This window comes from Thalassophryne amazonica, chromosome 9 (assembly GCF_902500255.1).
Source record: "Thalassophryne amazonica chromosome 9, fThaAma1.1, whole genome shotgun sequence".
In the NCBI taxonomy this organism is placed as follows: Eukaryota; Metazoa; Chordata; class Actinopteri; order Batrachoidiformes; family Batrachoididae; genus Thalassophryne; species Thalassophryne amazonica.
Window position 1 is genome coordinate 8,114,273 of NC_047111.1, and position 23,114 is coordinate 8,137,386.

General features: G+C 41.7%; 1 protein-coding gene across 1 annotated transcript in view; it reads left to right on the top strand.

Annotated features, from left to right (window-relative positions):
- The first annotated feature begins 4,081 nt into the window (after positions 1–4,081).
- slc23a1 (solute carrier family 23 member 1) overlaps positions 4,082–23,114 on the top strand; it is a 417,619-nt gene continuing 398,586 nt past the window's right edge. The window contains exon 1 of the mRNA XM_034177547.1: positions 4,082–4,104. Coding sequence (XP_034033438.1) covers positions 4,084–4,104 — 21 coding nt within the window. The 5' untranslated portion in view covers positions 4,082–4,083. The remainder of the gene's footprint in view (positions 4,105–23,114) is intronic.

The window sequence follows — 23,114 nt, forward strand, 5'->3', positions numbered from 1 at the left end:
ACTGTACAAAACACAGTGAGAACGACTGGTCAACTATGACATCAGCCATGCAAGAGCACTCCCAGTAATCCCAAAATGATTTTCCAGCCTATCAAGTAGAATATGATGATCCACTGTATCAAATACAGCACTGAGATCTAACAGCAACAGAACCGTAGTGGTGTCCGAATCCATTGTAAGCAGAAGATCATTCACCACTTTAGTGAGAGCCGTCTCTGTGGAATGATATTTTCTAAAAGCAGACTGCAGTGGCTCAAAGAGATTATTCCCAGTAAGATAGTCTACGAGCTGCCATGACACCACTTTTTCCAGAATTTTAGAGCAAAATGATAGATGATAGATTTGATATCGGCCGATAGTTCTGATAGTTAGTTCTGATCTTCTGTGCAGGCAAAACGGTCCTAAAGCTGGGCAAGGGCATTTTCAGGTCAGCCTTTGATGGTCTGGGTGGCTGGTTTTATTTGCATCCTGAGGGGGGTGCAAGCAGGGAAGAGGAGCAGAGAATGGTGGTCTGATTTTCTGATGTGGGGGAGGGGGTCGCTCTGTTTTAATGCTTTATGTTAGAATAAACATGATTAAGTGTGTGTTTCTCCCCTGGTTGCACACTTGACATGCTGGTGGAATTTTGGGAGAACAGTCTTGAGGCATGGTGTGCACTGGTTCCTGTATTGAAGAAAAAAGCTGATGTGCAGAGCTGCACTTAACTACAGAGGTATGAAATTGATCAGCCTCAGCCACAGCATGAAGTTATGGGAAAGACTAGTAGAAGCTAGGCTTAGGTAAACAGGTGAAGCCATGTTGGACGGCTTAGAGACAGTGGCAATAGCCAGGCAGTGACCTGGAGGCTGAGTACAGGAGTGTGGTAGGCAGGTTTGTATAGAGTGGTGTGGACTCAACCAACTGCAGCTCAATGTATCTCAGATGAAGGAGCTGGTGGTGGACTTCAGAAGACAAAAGACCCATCCAAACACAGTTACATTAATGGAACTAAGGTGGACAGTGTGGACTACTACAAATACCTGGGTGTCCACATAGACAACAAACTGGACTGGACTACAAACCCAGATGCTGTGTAATAAGAAAGGTCAGAGACAACTATACGTTGTCAGGAGGCTCAGATCTTTCAATGTCTGTAGAAATATGTTGCAGGTGTTTTATTACTCAGTGTTCTCTATCTTCTATGCTGTAATGTGCTGAGGCAGCAGGCTGAAGGCAGCTGGCATGAACAAACTCAACAAGCTCCAAGCCCCTGCATGCCACACTGATGTCCTGTCGGATCACCTTCAGCCAAAGACTGAGACCACTGAGGTGCTCCACAGAATTCCACAGGAGGTCCATCTCACCTGTGTCAGTCAGACTGTATAACTCCTCCACCTTCTGCACAATGAATACATAACAATCAGTCTTACTGTCAACATCTTGTTCAAATGTCTTCAGTCATTTTGCATAAACATGTTGTACTCACTGCTTTTACAATAAAAAAAAAATGATTACTGTTTCGCCACTCTGGCAAAACAATTTCCTTTGGGATTAATAAAGTTCTTCTTATTCTTATAACAAAAAGAGGGAGGCGGAGCTGAAGGTGGCAGAGCTGAAGATGTTGAGATTCTCTTTGGGAGTGATGAGAATGGACAGGATTAGGAATGAGCATATCACAGGTACAGCTTAGGTGGGATGGTTTGGAGACAAAGTCAGAGAGAGGAGATTGAGATGATTTGGACATGTGCAGAGGAGGGACCCAGGGTATATAGGGAGAAGGATGCTGAGGATGGAGCCACCAGGCAGGAGGAGAAGAAGGAGGACAAAGAGGAGGTTTATGGATGTGGTGAGGCAGGACATGCAGGTGGTTGGTGAGATAGAGGAAGATACAGAGGACAGGACGAGATGGAAAGGACTGATCTTTTGTGGCGACCCCTAACGGGAGCAGCAGCAGAAAAGATCATCAAATCATCTATTTCAGTGTAAATATTGTAATATACTATGTATTTGTAAATTAATTTATTTAAATTCATGTTTCTCATTTGTATGTTTGCATACAGTTTAAGCACATTTTTAATGACTAAGGGGTGGGTCACTTTTCCACAGAGAATGGGGGGGCAATTCTATAATAGAAAAGTAACTCACAGATCACTTTTCCATGGGGTCACTTTTCTGACACCGGCACCCAGGGACAAAGTTCAGATGTGGAGATGTTGTCTTTCATGGCAGCCCCTAATGTACAGTGAGGAAAATAAGTATTTGAACACCCTGTGATTTTGCAAGTTCTCCCACTTAGAAATCATGGAGGGGTCTGAAATTTTCATCTTAGGTGCATGTCCACTGTGAAAGACATAATCTAAAAAAATAAAAATAAAAATCCGGAAATCACAATGTATGATTTTTCAATCATTTATTTGTATGTTACTGCTGCAAATAAGTATTTGAACACCTACCAACCAGCAAGAATTCTGGCTCACACAGACCTGTTAATTTGTCTTTAAGAAGCCCTCTTATTCTGCACTCTTTACCTGTATTAATTGCACCTGTTTGAACTTGTTACCTGTATAAAAGACACCTGTTCACACACTCAGTCAATTACACTCCAACCTGTCCACCATAGCCAAGACCAAAGAGCTGTAGGGCACCAGGGACAAAACTGTAGACCTGCACAAGGCTGGGATGGACTACAGGACAACAGGCAAGCAGCTTGGTAGAAGACAACAACTGTTATGATTATTTATTAGAAAGTGGAAGAAACACAAGAAGACTGTCAATCTCCCTCGGTCTGGGATTCCATGCAAGATCTCACTTTGTGGGGTAAGGATGATTCTGAGAAAGCTCAGAACTGCACAGGAGGACCTGGTCAATGAGCTGAAGAGAGCTGGGACAACAGTCACAAAGATTACATTAGTAACACATGATGCTGTCATGGTTTAAAATTCTGCAGGGCAGCAAGGTCCCCCCTGCTCAAGCTAGCACATGTCCAGGCCCATTTGAAGTTCACCAGTTACCATCTGGATGATCCAGAGGAGGCATGGGAGAAGGTCATGTGGTCAGATGAGACCAGAATAGAGCTTTTTGGAATCAACTCCACTTACCATGTTTAGAGGATGACAACAACCCCAAGAAAACCATCCCAACTGTGAAGCATGGTGGTGGAAACATCATACTCTGGGGGTGCTCTTCTGCAAAGGGGACAGGACGACTGCACCGTATTGAAGGGAGGATGGATGGGGTCATGTATTGTGAGATTTTGGCAAACAGCCTCCTTCCCTGAGTAAGAGCATTGAAGATGGGTCATGGCTGGGTCTTCCAGCATGACAATGACCCCAAACACACAGCCAGGGCGGCAAAGGCGGGGCTCTGTAAGAAGCATTTCAAGGTCCTGGAGTGGCCTGGCCAGTCTCCAGACCTGAACTCAATAGAAAATCTTTGGAGGGAGCTGAAACTCCAAACCTGAAAGATCAAGAGAAGATCTGTATGGAGGAGTGGACGAAAATCCCCGCTGCAGTGTGTGCAAACCTCGTGAAAAACTACAGGAAACGTTTGACCTCTGTAATTGCAAACAAAGGCTACTGTACCAAATATTAACATTGATTTTCACAGGTGTTCGAATACTATTTATTATTTGCAGCAGTAACATACAAATAAATTATTTAAAAAAATCATACATTGTGATTTCCGGATTTTATTTTTTTTTAGATTATGTCTCTCACAGTGGACATGCACCTAAGATGAAAATTTCAGACCCCTCCATGATTTCTAAGTGGGAGAACTTGCAAAATCACAGGGTGTTCAAATACTTATTTTCCTCACTGTGCGTATTCTTGATGGTGGGAGGAAATCCACCTAGACAAGTGGAGAACATGCACACTCCATACAGAAAGCTACTGGGTATGGGTGGAATTGACCTCCAGCCCATCTTGCTGTCATAACCCAAACCACTGTGTTGCCCCAATCAGGAAGTCAAAGAGATATGAATTGCTTTACACTGTGGAGAGAAGAGAACTTTGTGTGCTTGAGGTGAAAGTCCAGCAAGATTGACTGATGATTAACGGAAAGACTAAAGTTATGAGTGTTTCTCTACCTTTGTCAGCAGCAGCCATGGGTGACGGTGATTTGAAGGTAACTGAAAACATTCAAAAACAAAAACATTTGATAAACTTTCTGATCTGATTATCAAATGATTGATTATAAAGGCTGTTTTTTTATTAGCTATCAACCTTGGTCTTCCTGACCAGTTTGTACAGAAAGAGCTGAAGTTACTCAGTGTTTTTCCTTTATCTCTGTTACATGAGTTACAGCAGGCTCCTACCATTACGTATAGCTACAGTTTAATTACAAGCTTTGCAATTAGTTAATCTAAATTATTGTACGCATGTTGTTGTTGTTCATTCGGCTGCTCCCGGTTTTGTTTGGGGTCGCCACAGCGGATACAGCCAGATCTGCATTGGTAATTGGTAAGTTTTACACCGGATGCCCTTCCTGACGCAACTCCAGTTTCACCTGGAGAAACACTCACAGCCGCTGGTGTTCCAAAGAGGTCTCCCATCCAAGTACTAACCAGATCCTGCTCTGCTTAGCTTCTGAGATCTGACGGGATCAGACTGACATAGAGCAGACCAGCAAATTATTGTATGCATATTTTTTAAATATCATCACTCAAATTGCAAGGCACATGCACCATAAAAATAATACGCTTTCAGAAAAGCAAAGATAGTGAACAAAACAATTATATTCACTCTTATTTAAAACAATTACATAAATATTTCCTTGTATATTAATAAACTGTAATCTATGAAATTTGCAAAAATGGTGCATTATGAACATATTGAGTATGATTTGTTGCTGCACAGAGTATTTTCAGAAGTTTTTATTAAGGGGTCTGTTACACAGGACAGGCAGTTATGTGTCCTTTGTGTGACTTGAAACACACCCAAGCCACAGAGGGGCTGCAAAAACACCTTTCTGTGTAACAGCTTCTGCAGTGTTGTCTCCCATGGAGTTGATGCACTACAGATGTCACATTTCCAGAGATCTGCCACGTTTTATTTTATTTATTTATTTATATTTTTACATATACAGCTGGTAAAGTAAGTACTGAACACTTTATCATTTTTCTCACCAAATATATTTCTAGATGCACAATTGACATGAAATTTTTACCAGATGCATGCAAAGAACCCAAAACAAATAAGTACAGAAATTAAGGTATGTGTAATCAAATGGAATGACAGGGGAAAAATATTGAATTTATGTAAAACTTTGTACAAACACCTTTGTTGGTAATGAAGCTTCAAGATGCCTCCTGTGTGGAGAAACTATAGTCTCATGCATTGTTCAGGTGTGATTTTAGTCCATTCTTACAAACAGCGGACAAATCTTGATGGTTCTGTGGACCTCTTCTAGGAACTCTGATCTTTAGTTCTTTCTGTTGGTTGTCTGTTGGATTCCAGTCAGGTGATTGGCTGGACCATTTTAGCAGCTTTATGTTCATCCTCTGAAACCAACTGAGAGTTTCTTTGGCTGTATGTTTGGGATCACTGTTTTGCTAAAGTGTCTACCCTCATTTCATTTTTTTTCTTTTTATTCTTTTCTTTTTTTTATCAAGAATGTGTCTGTACATTTTTCCATTCAACAATCCATCAATTATATTAAGTTGTCATGCCCCGCCCAGTTCCAGGCTTCAGTCCTTATTTTCCCTCTTTCTTTGGTTCTGCTCTTTCTGCCCCAGCCTTGTTTTATTAATTGCTATTTTCATCATGTGTTTATTCTATGTTCTATTTTTGCTTTGGCACTTTCTTTCTTTGTTACTCTTATTCTTCAGGCATGTTCCAGTTCTGTTCTAGTTTTGTTCTATCAGTCTGCGTTTTCATGGTTTATCATTTAGTTATTGTTTGCCTATTTTTGCTGTTCTCATTTCTGTAATTTGTAGTACTGTGATGCCAGGTTTTGTTATCACTTAGTTTCTGTTTTTCTTATAGTTTTGTCTGTCTGTTCCACTTAGTTTTGTCATAGCGTGTTATTTCCCATGATTCTGTTTATCACGTTCTGATATGCTTTTCAGCCCTATTCAAGTTTAGATTCGTGTTCATGTTTTTCTTTGTATGATCTTTAGTTGTCTTGTCTGTAATCTCTTCACTGCTCACTTGCACCTGTCTGTCTCATCCTGTCTTCATCTCCTCTGTGTCTGCACTCTTCTCAGTTCTTACGTGTTCACACCCAGCTTCATTTTTATCACTGTCTTCTTCTGATCATGGCACTCTCTTTCTGCACCTGCACTTTCTCATCACTGTTGGCCACGCCCCATTTGTCACCGCCTTTCTGCATGTCTTTTGCCGCTTAGTTTACACCTGACCACGCCCCCTTCAAGGCCCGTCCTCCACCACGTGCACCTCATTATCCTATTACCACCGGTTCTTATTTAAACTGCTTCTGTTCACTTCCTCCCTGCTCGTTTGTTGATTCATTCACTCACCAGCACTTTGTTTCAGTCCTATTTTGCCAAGCCGTGTTTTTGACTCTGCTCTGTGTACCGGATCCTGCCTTTTGCCTCAGCCTCAGTTTGCTTGTGTACTGACCCTGCTTGTTTTTGACCACGTCCTCTGTCTTGTCCCTGCCTGGTACTTTTGCTCCGCGGACTGCCTTCCTGTTACTGAACCCAGGCCTGAATTAAACCATCCTTTTACTCATACGTCCTTTGGGAGCCTGCATTTGTGTCCAGCCTCTGTCTGTGCCTCGCCTCCGCTCAGTCCTGTCAGACGTTTGCCAGTGCCGTATACTGAAAAACACCTCCAAACCATGATGTCCCACCTTCAAACTTCACTGTTGGTCTGATGTTTTGGGGGTGATGTGCAGTGACATTTATGAGGTGTATTATGGCATCCAAAGAGTTCAGTTTTGGTCAGACTATATTATCTCAGGATTTCACAGGCTTGTTGAAATGTTGTGCAGCAAACTTTAAATGAGTTTCAGCATGCTTTTTCTTCAGCAATGGAGTCTTTGAGGCTGAGCATACATACTGGCCATGGTGGTGGAGTGCATTACTTATTGTTTTCTTTGAAACAATTGTACCTGATAATTCCAGGTCTTTCTGAAGTGATCCTGAGCTCTTGGACAACTCTTCTGATAATTCTTTTCAGTCCTCTGTCAGCAATCTTGTGAGGAGCACCTGGTTGTGCCTGGTTTATGGTGAAATTATGTTCTTTCTACTTTCAGATTATAGCACCACTGGAACATTCGGAAGTTTAGGAATCCTTCTGTAACCAATGCTATCAGTATATTTTGCAACGAGGTTGCAATGCTCTTTGCTTTTACCCATCATGAGATGTTACTTGTGTGACACCTTGGTAATGAGACAGAGTTTTAATAGGCCGTCAGATGGGACTGAACTAGCTAATATTTATTTGTACTGACAAGGGGCAGGACTGCTTATAATTCCTAAGAGATTTCAGCTGGTGGCTTGCTTTTCCATGTCTTGTTGTACCTCCCATTCTTCAGGTATTCAATACTTTTTCCTGTCATTTCACATTATTACACATAATTCATGGAAATCTATGATTTGATTGTGTTTTTTTTTTTTTGCTCTTGCTTGCCTCTACTGGTGGTTGGCTCTCACTGCGGTATTGTATCACTTCCTGTTCCAGAGCACAGCGGTGTTTTTCTGTATCTGTTAGCTGTTTAATCTGCGCAGTTAGATTGATCTAGTTACCTAGATAACGATTTGTTTCACAGTGTAATCTTCACGTGCCTTAACTAAAGCACTCCCTCTGCTGAATCACCTCTAAATTATTTACACATTATTCACTTTGTGTGTTTTTAGGAATCCGCTAGCTTAACGCAGCTACTAGCTCTTAGCCGATTTAGCATGGCGGCTTCTCCTGTCTCTCCCGCACTTTTCTGCTCTGGGTGTGAAATGTTTAGTTATTCCTCGGCCTCCTTTAGCAGTAATGGTACTTGTAATAAGTGTAGCTTATTCGTAGCTTTGGAGGCCAGGCTGGGCAAATTGGAGACTCGGCTCCGCACCGTGGAAAATTCTACAGCTAGCCAGGCCCCTGTAGTCGGTGCGGACCAAGGTAGCTTAGCCGCCGTTAGTTTCCCTCTGGCAGATCCCGAGCAGCCGGGAAAGCAGGCCGACTGGGTGACTGTGAAGAGGAAGCGTAGCCCTAAACAGAAGCCCCGTGTACACCGCCAACCCGTTCACATTTCTAACCGTTTTTTCCCCACTCGGCGACCGCCGAGGATCAAACTCTGGTTATTGGCGACTCTGTTTTGAGAAATGTGAAGTTAGCGACACCAGCAACAATAGTCAATTGTCTTCCGGGGGCCAGAGCAGGCGACATTGAAGGAAATTTGAAACTGCTGGCTAAGGCTAAGCGTAAATTTGGTAAGATTGTAATTCACGTCGGCAGTAATGACACCCGGTTACGCCAATCGGAGGTCACTAAAATTAACATTGAATCGGTGTGTAACTTTGCAAAAACAATGTCAGACTCTGTAGTTTTCTCTGGGCCCCTCCCCAATTGGACCGGGAGTGACATGTTTAGCCGCATGTTCTCCTTGAATTGCTGGCTGTCTGAGTGGTGTCCAAAAAATGAGGTGGGCTTCATAGATAATTGGCAAAGCTTCTGGGGAAAACCTGGTCTTGTTAGGAGAGACGGCATCCATCCCACTTTGGATGGAGCAGCTCTCATTTCTAGAAATCTTGCCAATTTTCTTAAATCCTCCAAACCGTGACTATCCAGGGTTGGGACCAGGAAGCAGAGTTGTAGTCTTACACACCTCTCTGCAGCTTCTCTCCCCCTGCCATCCCCTCATTACCCCATCCCCGTAGAGACGGTGCCTGCTCCCAGACCACCAATAACCAGCAAAAATCTATTTAAGCATAAAAATTCAAAAAGAAAAAATAATATAGCACCTTCAACTGCACCACAGACTAAAATAGTTAAATGTGGTCTATTAAACATTAGGTCTCTCTCTTCTAAGTCCCTGTTAGCAAATGATATAATAATTGATCAACATATTGATTTATTCTGCCTTACAGAAACCTGGTTACAGCAGAATGAATATGTTAGTTTAAATGAGTCAACACCCCCGAGTCACACTAACTGCCAGAATGCTCGTAGCACGGGCCGAGGCGAAGGATTAGCAGCAATCTTCCATTCCAGCTTATTAATTAATCAAAACCCCAGACAGAGCTTTAATTCATTTGAAAGCTTGACTCTTAGTCTTGTCCATCCAAATTGGAAGTCCCAAAAAACAGTTTTATTTGTTATTATCTATCGTCCTCCTGGTCGTTACTGTGAGTTTCTCTGTGAATTTTCAGACCTTTTGTCTGACTTAGTGCTTAGCTCAGATAAGATAATTATAGTGGGCGATTTTAACATCCACACAGATGCTGAGAATGACAGCCTCAACACTGCATTTAATCTATTATTAGACTCAATTGGCTTTGCTCAAAATGTAAATGAGTCCACCCACCACTTTAATCATATCTTAGATCTTGTTCTGACTTATGGTATGGAAATTGAAGACTTAACAGTATTCCCTGAAAACTCCCTTCTGTCTGATCATTTCTTAATAACATTTACATTTACTCTGATGGACTACCCAGCAGTGGGGAATAACTTTCATTACACTAGAAGTCTTTCAGAAAGCGCTGTAACTAGAGTTAAGGATATGATTCCTTCTTTATGTTCTCTAATGCCATATACCAACACAGTGCAGAGTAGCTACCTAAACTCTGTAAGTGAGATAGAGTATCTCGTCAATAGTTTTACATCCTCATTGAAGACAACTTTGGATGCTGTAGCTCCTCTGAAAAAGAGAGCTTTAAATCAGAAGTGCCTGACTCCGTGGTATAACTCACAAACTCGCAGCTTAAAGCAGATAACCCGTAAGTTGGAGAGGAAATGGCGTCTCACTAATTTAGAAGATCTTCACTTAGCCTGGAAAAAGAGTCTGTTGCTCTATAAAAAAGCCCTCCGTAAAGCTAGGACATCTTACTACTCATCACTAATTGAAGAAAATAAGAACAACCCCAGGTTTCTTTTCAGCACTGTAGCCAGGCTGACAAAGAGTCAGAGCTCTATTGAGCAGAGTATTCCTTTAACTTTAACTAGTAATGACTTCATGACTTTCTTTGCTAATAAAATTTTAACTATTAGAGAAAAAAATTACTGATAACCATCCCAAAGACATATCGTTATCTTTGGCTGCTTTCAGTGATGCCGGTATTTGGTTAGACTCTTTCTCTCCGATTGTTCTGTCTGAGTTATTTTCATTAGTTACTTCATCCAAACCATCAACATGTCTATTAGACCCCATTCCTACCAGGCTGCTCAAGGAAGCCCTACCATTATTTAATGCTTTGATCTTAAATATGATCAATCAATCTTTATTAGTTGGCTATGTACCACAGGCTATTAAGGTAATTTCCTGCTTTTAAACTCAGATAAAACTGAAGTTATTGTACTTGGCCCCACAAATCTTAGAAACATGGTGTCTAACCAGATCCTTACTCTGGATGGCATTACCCTGACCTCTAGTAATACTGTGAGAAATCTTGGAGTCATTATTGATCAGGATATGTCATTCAAAGTGCATATTAAACAAATATGTAAGACTGCTTTTTTGCATTTACGCAATATCTCTAAAATTAGAAAGGTCTTGTCTCAGAGTGATGCTGAAAAACTAATTCATGCATTTATTTCCTCTAGGCTGGACTATTGTAATTCATTATTATCAGGTTGTCCTAAAAGTTCCCTGAAAAGCCTTCAGTTAATTCAAAATGCTGCAGCTAGAGTACTGACGGGGACTAGAAGGAGAGAGCATATCTCACCCATATTGGCCTCTCTTCATTGGCTTCCTGTTAATTCTAGAATAGAATTTAAAATTCTTCTTCTTACTTATAAGGTTTTGAATAATCAGGTCCCATCTTATCTTCGGGACCTCATAGTACCATATCACCCCAATAGAGCGCTTCGCTGTCAGACTGCAGGCTTACTTGTAGTTCCTAGGGTTTGTAAGAGTAGAATGGGAGGCAGAGCCTTCAGCTTTCAGGCTCCTCTCCTGTGGAACCAGCTCCCAATTCGGATCAGGGAGTCAGACACCCTCTCTACTTTTAAGATTAGGCTTAAAACTTTCCTTTTTGCTAAAGCTTATAGCTGGATCGGGTGACCCTGAACCATCACTTAGTTATGCTGCTATAGACTTAGACTGCTGGGGGGTTCCCATGATGCACTGAGTGTTTCTTTCTCTTTTTGCTCTGTATGCACCACTCTGCATTTAATCATTAGTGATTGATCTCTGCTCCCCTCCACAGCATGTCTTTTTCCTGGTTCTCTCCCTCAGCCCCAACCAGTCCCAGCAGAAGACTGCCCCTCCCTGAGCCTGGTTCTGCTGGAGGCTGCTCACAGGGGGTCGTTTTGACCGTTGGGGTGTTTACGTAATTATTGTATGGCCTTGCCTTACAATATAAAGCACCTTGGGGCAACTGTTTGTTGTGATTTGGCGCAATATAAATAATATTTATTGATTGATTGATTGTTTAGGGCAGCAATACCTCAGTTGGTAGAGCGAGTTGTCTTATGACTCTCATCCAGTTAAAAATCTGCATATTGCCGGTGTGTCCTTGGGCAAGAAATTTAACCCACCTTGCCTATGTATGAATGAGGTGGTGGTCAGAGGAACCGTAGATTCAGAATGGCAGCCATGCTTCCGTTAGCTACACTAGTAGCTTACCACCACCAATGTGTGAAAGTGCGAGTGAATGAATAATGCAACAAAAAAGTGCTTTGGATGTTTTGAAAAGCACTCTATGAATCCAAGTCATTATTGCTATTATTACTGACATCTGGTGAAAATTTCATGCCAATAGCACCTTTAGAAATATATTTACGGAGAAAAAAATGGTGATTTTGAGCAGTTGCTGTGATCTAAAAGCCTGAATGCATACAACCCAATTCCAATGAAGTTGGGACATTGTGTAAAATGTAAATAAAAACAGAATACAATGATTTGCAAATCCCCTTCAACCTATATTCAGTTGAATACACCACAAAGACAAAATATTTAATGTTCAAACTTATAAACTTTATTGTTTTGTGGGAATATTTGCTCATTTTGAAATGGATGCCTGCAACACGTTCCAAAAAAGCTGGGGCGGGGTAACAAAAGACTGGGAAAGTTGATGAATGCTCAAAGAACACCTGTTTGGAACATTCCACAGGTGAACAGGTTCATTGGAAACAGGTGAGTGTCATGATTGGATATAAAAGGAACATCCCCAAAAGGCTCAGCCATTCACAAGCAAACATGGGGCGAGGATCACCACTTTGTGAACAACTGTGTGAAAAAATAGACCAACAGTTTAAGAACTGTTGGGCTATTTTTGGATACCTGGCAGGAGCCTGCAGAGACTGCAGTATATTCAGAACTGCGCTGCTAGGATCCTGATGGGGGTGCAGAAGTCCACACACATCACACCCATCCTCAAAAACCTCCACTGGCTCCCTGTTAGTTTCAGGATTGAATATAAGATCTGTCTCCTGACCTATCAGCAGTGGTGGGCACACTTCCGATAACAGATAATTATCGAAGATAATGTTTTCGTTATTGGATTATCTTTTTAGATAACTTTAAAAACCATTATCGGACTAATTATCTTCCGATGAATTGTCCTCCGATAACTTTTAGAATGATAATGCAGTAAACCCAGCTGAACAACAGCAAACATTTTTAAAATCAGTTGAGACCTACCTCTTAAAAGTTTCCTAACAGATGTATATAGTTCTACCCACTGTAAAACCACTGTACCTCTGCAGGCAAAGGAGAACTAGTCACAAAAAAAAAAAAATTCCTTTAATACCATACTGATATGCTGGCAATATCACCCAAGTCATCCAGAGGCATACATTTTTAACTTATGGTTTAAATTTTAACAAAACTAATTTTGGACAAGTTATTTAAAATTACTGTCAGGTGTGAAGTTTTATAAAGTCAAAATATCAGATATATGTTTTAGTTTTAAAATAATGTGCTAATTTTTAAGGTTTTGTGAGCACATGCTGAGCCCAGCAGTGCATTATGGGTAGGAGAGGGTCTTCACGACAGGACAAATGCATTTCAAACACTGCTCTGTGGTGTTTGCACAGGCACAGTGTGAGCAGTTGGACACTTGTAGCTCTGTAGCAGCAGGATACCCTCACGATGGCTGACCAGAATAATATCTAACAGGTTTGATTTTCATTCGACCATACGATTGGCGAGCAGGAGGTGGTCGTCAGATGTTAAACGCAGCTTGTTACTCCATGTACACTACACGATGCAGGATACATGATTAACTGTAAAAATGCCTGTTTTTACAAATAAAAAATGAAATATTTTACAAAAGCACATTTATCTCAATTATCTGTAAACACCAACACACGACACGTCACATTAATGTGTTGGTTTACATAATGAATGACTGAAACAATCAGTGTTTAGCAGAGGCACATTTTACCCAGAATCCTTTGCGATCTGTCTGTGTGTTACAAAACCTCAGAATTAGTGCATTATTCAACATTAAAAGATATATGTTATATTTTAACTTTGTACAAATGACAGAATTGACATTAATGGCATTATTCTATCAGTATTCACACAAAACCATAAGTCAGGATGCCTTTATTTTCCAAGACCTCCGCCTGACCGTAGCATTGTGATTGGTAAAGAGCTGGCTTTGTGACTGCTCTCAGTCTCAGCTTCAGTGCTGTAGCCGTGTAGCCGTGTAGCTTCCAGCAGGGGACAGCATGTTCAAATGTAGAAATGCTGACTCGTTTGAGTCATATCGCTTCCAAAAGCGATCGTGGTAATAAAACTCACGTTCAGCTTGTTAGTAGTTGCAAATGTACCAGAAACAACACTAGAATTTATCGGTTATCTGTAACTTCCGATACATTTTTGGGTGGTTTATCGGTTTATCTTTATCAAAGATAACTTTTCAGTTATCTGATTATCTGTTATCGAAGTTAATTTTTTGGTTATCTGTGCCCACCACTGTCTATCAGTGTGTCTATGGCAGGGCTCACTTTTTTTCATTATACTTCAGTCCCTGATTGTATGTGGTGATTAGAGCAGTGTAATAAAGCAAAGCACAAATCAAACCAAACATGCCAAGCATAGCTGAATATATATGCAACAAATATATTTAAATAAAATAAAATAGAAAAACTATTCTCACCTGTGGCCTTTCTGTGTGGAGTTTGCATGTTCTCCCTGTGTTTGTGTGGGTGTACTCCAGCTGCTCCAGTTTCCTCCCACATTTAAAGACCTGCAGGTTAGATGAATTGGAAACTTTATAATTGTCCAGGTTTCCCTTGCAAAAGAGATCTTGATCGCGATGGGACTAACCTGGTTAAAAAAAGGTTAAATTAAATTAAAATTAACATGAATACAGACAGATATGTTGTCATTGTAACAAAGTACAAAAGGTAAGGTGGAAAGCTTTCAATGCAAATGTAAAACTGAGTAAACCACATGAAAGAGGTATGTCCAGAGCGCAAATTATATATATATATATATATATATATATATATATATATATATATATATATATATATATATATATATATATATATATACACACACACACAGTAGTGTTCAGAATAATAGTAGTGCTATGTGACTAAAAAGATTAATCCAGGTTTTGAGTATATTTCTTATTGTTACATGGGAAACAAGGTACCAGTAGATTCAGTAGATTCTCACAAATCCAACAAGACCAAGCATTCATGATATGCACACTCTTAAGGCTATGAAATTGGGCTATTAGTAAAAAAAAAAGTAGAAAAGGGGGTGTTCACAATAATAGTAGCATCTGCTGTTGACGCTACAAACTCAAAACTATTATGTTCAAACTGCTTTTTTATCAATCCTGTGAATCACTAAACTAGTATTTAGTTGTATAACCACAGTTTTTCATGATTTCTTCACATCTGTGAGGCATTAATTTTGCTGGTTTGGAACCAAGATTTTGCTTGTTTACTAGTGTGATTGGGGTCATTGTCTTGTTGAAACACCCATTTCAAGGGCATGTCCTCTTCAGCATAAGGCAACATGACCTCTTCAAGTATTTTGACATATCCAAACTGATCCATGATACCTGGTATGCGATATATAGGCCCAACACCATAGTAGGAGAAACATGCCCATATCATGATGCTTGCACCACCATGCTTCACTGTCTTCACTGTGAACTGTGGCTTGAATTCAGAGTTTGGGGGTCGTCTCACAAACTGTCTGCGGCCCTTGGACCCAAGAACTTATTTACTGTCATCAGTCCACAAAATATTCCTCCATTTCTCTTTAGGCCAGTTGATGTGTTCTTTGGCAAATTGTAACCTCTTCTGCACGTCTTTTATTTCAATTCAATTCAATTTTATTTATATAGCGCCAAATCACAACAAACAGTTGCCCCAAGGCGCTTTATATTATAAGGCAAGGCCATACAATAATTACGTAAAAACCCCAAAGGTCAAAACGACCCCCTGTGAGCAAGCACTTGGTGACAGTGGGAAGGAAAAACTCCCTTTTAACAGGAAGAAACCTCCAGCAGAACCAGACTCAGGGAGGGGCAGTCTTCTGCTGGGACTGGTTGGGGCTGAGGGAGAGAACCAGGAAAAATACATGCTCTGGAGGGGAGCAGAGATCAATCACTAATGATTAAATGCAGAGTGGTGCATACAGAGCAAAAAGAGAAAGAAACACTCAGTGCATTATGGGAACCCCCCAGCAGTCTAAGTCTATAGCAGCATAACTAAGGGATGGTTCAGGGTCACCTGATCCAGCCCTAACTATAAGCTTTAGCAAAAAGGAAAGTTTTAAGCCTAATCTTAAAAGTAGAGAGGGTGTCTGTCTCCCTGATCTGAATTGGGAGCTGGTTACACAGGAGAGGAGCCTGAAAGCTGAAGGCTCTGCCTCCCATTCTACTCTTACAAACCCTAGGAACTACAAGTAAGCCTGCAATCTGAGAGCGAAGCGCTCTATTGGGGTGATATGGTACTACGAGGTCCCTAAGATAAGATGGGACCTGATTATTCAAAACCTTATAAGTAAGAAGAAGAATTTTAAATTCTATTCTAGAATTAACAGGAAGCCAATGAAGAGAGGCCAATATGGGTGAGATATGCTCTCTCCTTCTAGTCCCCGTCAGTACTCTAGCTGCAGCATTTTGAATTAACTGAAGGCTTTTCAGGGAACTTTTAGGACAACCTGATAATAATGAATTACAATAGTCCAGCCTAGAAGAAATAAATGCATGAATTAGTTTTTCAGCATCACTCTGAGACAAGACCTTTCTAATTTTAGAGATATTGCGTAAATGCAAAAAAGCAGTCTTACATATTTGTTTAATATGCGCTTTGAATGACATATCCTGATCAAAAATGACTCCAAGATTTCTCACAGTATTACTAGAGGCCAGGGTAATGCCATCCAGAGTAAGGATCTGGTTAGACACCATGTTTCTAAGATTTGTGGGGCCAAGTACAATAACTTCAGTTTTATCTGAGTTTAAAAGCAGGAAATTAGAGGTCATCCTGCAGTTTAGCTAATTGGTGCGTGTCCTCTGGCTTCATGGATAGATAAAGCTGGGTATCATCTGCGTAACAATGAAAATTTAAGCAATGCCGTCTAATAATACTGCCTAAGGGAAGCATGTATAAAGTGAATAAAATTGGTCCTAGCACAGAACCTTGTGGAACTCCATAATTAACCTTAGTCTGTGAAGAAGATTCCCCATTTACATGAACAAATTGTAATCTATTAGATAAATATGATTCAAACCATCGCAGCGCAGTGCCTTTAATACCTATGGCATGCTCTAATCTCTGTAATAAAATTTTATGGTCAACAGTATCAAAAGCAGCACTGAGGTCTAACAGAACAAGCACAGAGATGAGTCCACTGTCTGAGGCCATAAGAAGATCATTTGTAACCTTCACTAATGCTGTTTCTGTACTATGATGAATTCTAAAACCTGACTGAAACTCTTCAAACTCTTCTTCCTCTGCAGATGATCAGTTAGCTGTTTTACAACTACCCTTTCAAGAATTTTTGAGAGAAAAGGAAGGTTGGAGATTGGCCTATAATTAGCTAAGATAGCTGGGTCAAGTGATGGCTTTTTAAGTAATGGTTTAATTACTGCCACCTTAAAAGCCCATGGTACATAGCCAACTAATAAAGAGATTGATCATATTTAAGATCGAAGCATTAAATAATGGTAGGGCTTCCTTGAGCAGCCTGGTAGGAATGGGGTCCAATAGACATGTTGATGGTTTGGATGAAGTAACTAATGAAAATAACTCAGACAGAACAATCTGAGAGAAAGAGTCTAACCAAATACCGGCATCACTGAAATCAGCCAAAGATAACGATACGTCTTTGGGATGGTTATGAATAATTTTTTCTCTAATAGTTAAAATTTTATTAGCAAAGAAAGTCATGAAGTCATTACTAGTTAAAGTTAAAGGAATACTCGGCTCAATAGAGCTCTGACTCTTTGTCAGCCTGGCTACAGTGCTGAAAAGAAACCTGGGGTTGTTCTTATTTTCTTCAATTAGTGATGAGTAGTAAGATGTCCTAGCTTTACGGAGGGCTTTTTTATAGAGCAACAGACTCTTTTTCCAGGCTAAGTGAAGATCTTCTAAATTAGTGAGACGCCATTTCCTCTCCAACTTACGGGTTATCTGCTTTAAGCTGCGAGTTTGTGAGTTATACCACGGAGTCAGGCACTTCTGATTTAAAGCTCTCTTTTTCAGAGGAGCTACAGCATCCAAAGTTGTCTTCAATGAGGATGTAAAACTATTGACGAGATACAGAGTTTAGGTAGCTACTCTGCACTGTGTTGGTATATGGCATTAGGGAACATAAAGAAGGAAACATATCCTTAAACCTAGTTACAGTGCTTTCTGAAAGACTTCTAGTGTAATGAAACTTATTCCCCACTGCTGGGTAGTCCATCAGAGTAAATGTAAATGTTATTAAGAAATGATCAGACAGAAGGGAGTTTTCAGGGAATACTGTTAAGTCTTCAATTTCCATACCATAAGTCAGAAGAAGATCTAAGATATGATTAAAGTGGTGGGTGGACTCATTTACATTTTGAGCAAAGCCAATTGAGTCTAATAATAGATTAAATGCAGTGTTGAGGCTGTCATTCTCAGCATCTGTGTGGATGTTAAAATCGCCCACTATAATTATCTTATCTGAGCTAAGCACTAAGTCAGACAAAAGTTCTGAAAATTCACAGAGAAACTCACAGTAACGACCAGGAGGACGATAGATAACAACAAATAAAACTGTTTTTTGGGACTTCCAATTTGGATGGACAAGACTAACAGTCAAGCTTTCAAATGAATTAAAGCTCTGTCTGGGTTTTTGATTAATTAATAAGCTGGAATGGAAGATTGCTGCTAATCCTCTGCCTCGGGCCGTGCTACGAGCGTTCTGGCAGTTAGTGTGACTCGGGGGTGTTGACTCATTTAAACTAACATATTCATCCTGCTGTAACCAGGTTTCTGTAAGGCAGAATAAATCAATATGTTGATCAATTATTATATAATTTACTAACAGGGACAGCTTTGCCAATTATCTATGAAGCCCACCTCATTTTTTGGACACCACTCAGACAGCCAGCAATTCAAGGAGAACATGCGGCTAAACATGTCACTCCCGGTCCTATTGGGGAGGGGCCCAGAGAAAACTACAGAGTCCGACATTGTTTTTGCAAAGTTACACACCGATTCAATGTTAATTTTAGTGACCTCCGATTGGCGTAACCGGGTGTCATTACTGCCGACGTGAATTACAATCTTACCAAATTTACGCTTAGCCTTAGCCAGCAGTTTCAAATTTCCTTCAATGTCGCCTGCTCTGGCCCCCCGAAGACAATTGACTATGGTTGCTGGTGTCGCTAACTTCACATTTCTCAAAACAGAGTCGCCAATAACCAGAGTTTGTTCCTTGGCGGGTGTGTCGCCGAGTGGGGAAAAACGGTTAGAAATGTGAACGGGTTGGCGGTGTACACGGGGCTTCTGTTTAGGGCTACGCTTCCTCCTCACAGTCACCCAGTCGGCCTGCTTTCCCGGCTGCTCGGGATCTGCCAGAGGGAAACTAACGGCGGCTAAGCTACCTTGGTCTGCACCGACTACAGGGGCCTGGCTAGCTGTAGAATTTTCCACGGTGCGGAGCCGAGTCTCCAATTCGCCCAGCCTGGCCTCCAAAGCTACGAATAAGCTACACTTATTACAAGTACCATTACTACTAAAGGAGGCCAAGGAATAACTAAACATTTCACACCCAGAGCAGAAAAGTGCGGGAGAGACAGGAGAAGCCGCCATGCTAAACCGGCTAAGAGCTAGTAGCTGCGCTAAGCTAGCAGATTCCTAAAAACACGCAAAGTGAATAACGTGTAAATAATTTAGAGGTGATTCAGCAGAGGGAGTGCTTTAGTTAAGGCACGTGAAGATAACACTGTGAAACAAATCGTTATCTAGGTAACTAGATCAATCTAACTGCGCAGATTAAACAGCTAACAGATACAGCAAAACACCGCTGTGCTCCGGAACAGGAAGTGATACAATACCGCAGTGAGAGCCAACCACCAGTAGAGGCAAGCAAAGTCCCTCTCTTATTTAACAGAGGGACTTTGTGGGGGATTCTTGCAAATAAATTAGCTTCACACAGGCGTCTTCTAACTGTCACAGCACTTACAGGTAACTCCAGACTGTCTTTGATCATCCTGGAGCTGATCAATGGGTGAGCCTTTGCCATTCTGGTTATTCTTCTATCCATTTTGATGGTTATTTTCTGTTTTCTTCCATGCATCTCTGTTTTTTTTTTTTGTCCATTTTAAAGCATTGGAAATCATTGTAGATAAACAGCCTATAATTTTTTTGCACCTGTGTATACGTTTTCCCCTCTCCAATCATCTTTTTAATCAAACTATGCTGTTCTGAACAATTTCTTGAATGTCCCATTTTCCTCAGGCTTTCAAAGAGAAAAGCATGTTCAACAGGTGCTGGCTTCATCCTTAAATAGGGGACACCTGAGACACACCTGTTTGTTCCACAAAACTGATGATCTCATTGACTGAATGCCACACTACTATTATTGTGAACACCCCCATCCTACCTTTTTACAGCACATTCCACTGTTACAGGAGTTTTTGTCATGGAAAGAGGAGCGGAGGGACGCGCCACGGAACCGTTCATTACGCGGGACAAAACCACCTTGGTGTTGGTCTCACAGGACGGCTTAAAGGTGGATTTCAGATGGCTGTCGGTTGCTTTTCAGTCATGTGATTATCTGATTGTGATTGTTCATGTGCTGGACCTGCCCCAACATGTCCTGGAAGGCTTCATCACGGAGTTGCTTTGCGCCATGCAGCTCCACCGCGTGCTGTTCATTTCTAAACTGGACGCTGTCTTGATCCGGTATGTCGTCTGACTAGCACAGGAATTGTGAAAAGAGTGGACACCAGCATTTTTTCGGCACATTGAGACAGACGTGCGGAGGAGCTGCATGGCGCAAACCAACGCCATGATGAAGCCTTCCAGGACATGTTGGGGCAGGTCCAGCTCATGCACAATCACAATCGGATAATCACACGACTGAAAAGCAACCGGAATCCATCTGAAATCCACCTTTAAGCCGTCCTGTGAGACCAACACCGAGGTGGTTTTGTCCCGCGTAATGAACGGCTCCGTGGCGTGTCCCTCCGCTTTTCTTTCCATGAAAAAAACTCCTGTAATGGTGGAATGTACCGAAAAAGTGCTGATGTCCACATCTTCAGCCTTTCTGTGAAAGTCAGACAAGGTCCCGGATCAACAAAGCCTTCACGTTGGAAATGATCTGGTTGTTCCAGCGGGGTGTCAGCCTATATATATATATATATATATATATATATATATATATATATATATATATATCTCTCTCTCTCTCTCTCTCTCTCTCTCTCTCTCTCTCTCTCTCTCTCTCTCTCTCTCTCTCTCTCTATATATATATATATATATATATATATAGAGAGAGAGAGAGAGAGAGATAGAGATAGAGATATAGTAAGTCCCTTCGGCTGCTCCCTTGTTTGTACTTGGGGTCGCCACAGCAAATCCAAGGTGGATCTGCATGTTGAATTGGCACAAGTTTTACGCTGGATGCCCTTCCTGACGCAACTCCACATTACATGGAGAAATGTGGCATATATATATATAAGAATGTAGTAGCAATAAAGAGATTTCATATAAAAAAGAGAAAAGTATGTACAAAACTGTGGATATTTCACCAAAACAAATATTGCACTTATTCCAAGTGTGTCATGTGACCTGACTGTTTGGTTCTAGTGGCATTCAAAGCTCTATCAGCAGTTGGGTAGAAACTGTTTTTCGTTCTATTTGTTCTTGCTTTAATGGTCCTGTACTAACCCTAACCCAAACAGAGAGTGTCCAGGGTGGGATGAGTCCTTCAGGATGGTGTTGGCTCTCCTGAGAGGGTCAGAGCCACGACGGTCCCCCAGTGTGGGTAGAGAACACCCAGTGATCTTCTCTGGAACACTTTCCTGTTTGGCCCGGTACAGCTGGTAAACCCCTTCCAGAGGCAGTATGTGAGGATGGTCTCCATGGTAGAACAGGAAAAAGACACCAGACAACTCTGGTTGATGTTATTTTTCCTGAGGATTCTCAGAAAGTGGAGTCTTTGTTGTGCCTTCTTTGCCAAGTGTGTGGTGTTCCTGTCCCAGGTCAGTTTCTCCTCTATGTGGACTCCCAGGAAACTGAAGTCCCTGACCCTGACCCTTTTCACACAGGTCCCCCCCAGTGATAATGGGCTGAATGTATGTTGTGTTTCTCCTGAAGTCTATGATTAGCTTGTTGGTTTTGGATGTGTTCAGGAGCAGGTTATTTTCTCTACACCACACCGTCAGATGTTCTACCTCATCCCGGTAGGTGGACTCCTCTCCTTCAGTGATACAGCCGACCACTGTGGTGTTATCCCCATACTTCATGAAGGTGTTGCTAGTGTGGATAGGGGTGTGAGAGCTGTGGATATGTGGGGGCCAATCCTGATTCTCTGGGAGCAATCTGACAGAAAGTCCTTAATCCAAAGACGTGGAATGAGGTAGACTGAGGATCAGCAGTTTCCTCACAAGGTCATGCGGGAGGATGGTGTTGAATGCTGAACTATAATGGATGAAGAGAAGTCGGGCGAAGTTACCATGTTGCTCCAGGTGGGTCAGTGTGGTGTGGAGGGCATTGGTCACAGTATCCTCCACTGACCTTGTAAGCGAATTAGTATGGGTCTGAAGTGGGGGTTACGAATGACATGATGTGACCTTTAACCAGTTTTTCAAAACACTTCAACACTATTGTATGAGTGAAACAGGCCTGTAGTTGAGGCTGGTTATGGGGGATTTCTTGCATAGGGGGACTATGGTGGAGGTCTTCAGGCATGACTGGACAGCAGACCATGTCAGGGACAAGTTGAAGATTTTGGTGAAAATCCCAGCAAGCTGCTCTGCACAGAGGCGCTGATGGGGCCCATTGCTTTGAGTGGGTTGACACCCCTCAGCATGCGCCTCACCTTGTGTTCCCTCGTCGTGACATTGCTCCCGGCCGCTGGCGGTGTCATGGCTGCTCCTGGTGTCACAGTCTTGAAGCAAGCAAGTAAAGAAGAGATTAAACTCTTCTGCCAATGCAGCATCACCTTGAGCAACTCTGATGCTGGGTTTGTAGTTGGTGAGGTGCTGGACCGCCATCCATGCCTGCCTGCTCTTTTTGCTGTCCAGGTGGTCATCAATCCTCCTCCTGAAGTCCTCCTTGGCCTTCTTGATGCCTCTCTTCAGGTTGGCGTGGGCTGTGCTGTAGAGAGACCTATCACCAGCTGTGAAGTCAGAGTTTCACTCCCTCACTAGCTGCTTCACCTCCCTGGTCAGCCAGGGCTTCTGATTGTGGTCGACCCAGATGGGTTTCTCTACTCTGACCGTATCTATACAGTACTCTACGGCCTTCATTCTGGAGCCACCATGGCTTGCTGATGCTGGATGGTGTCCACCCTACTGGGGAAGTTTCTATGAAGGCTCTCAGTTGTCCAGGTGGTTT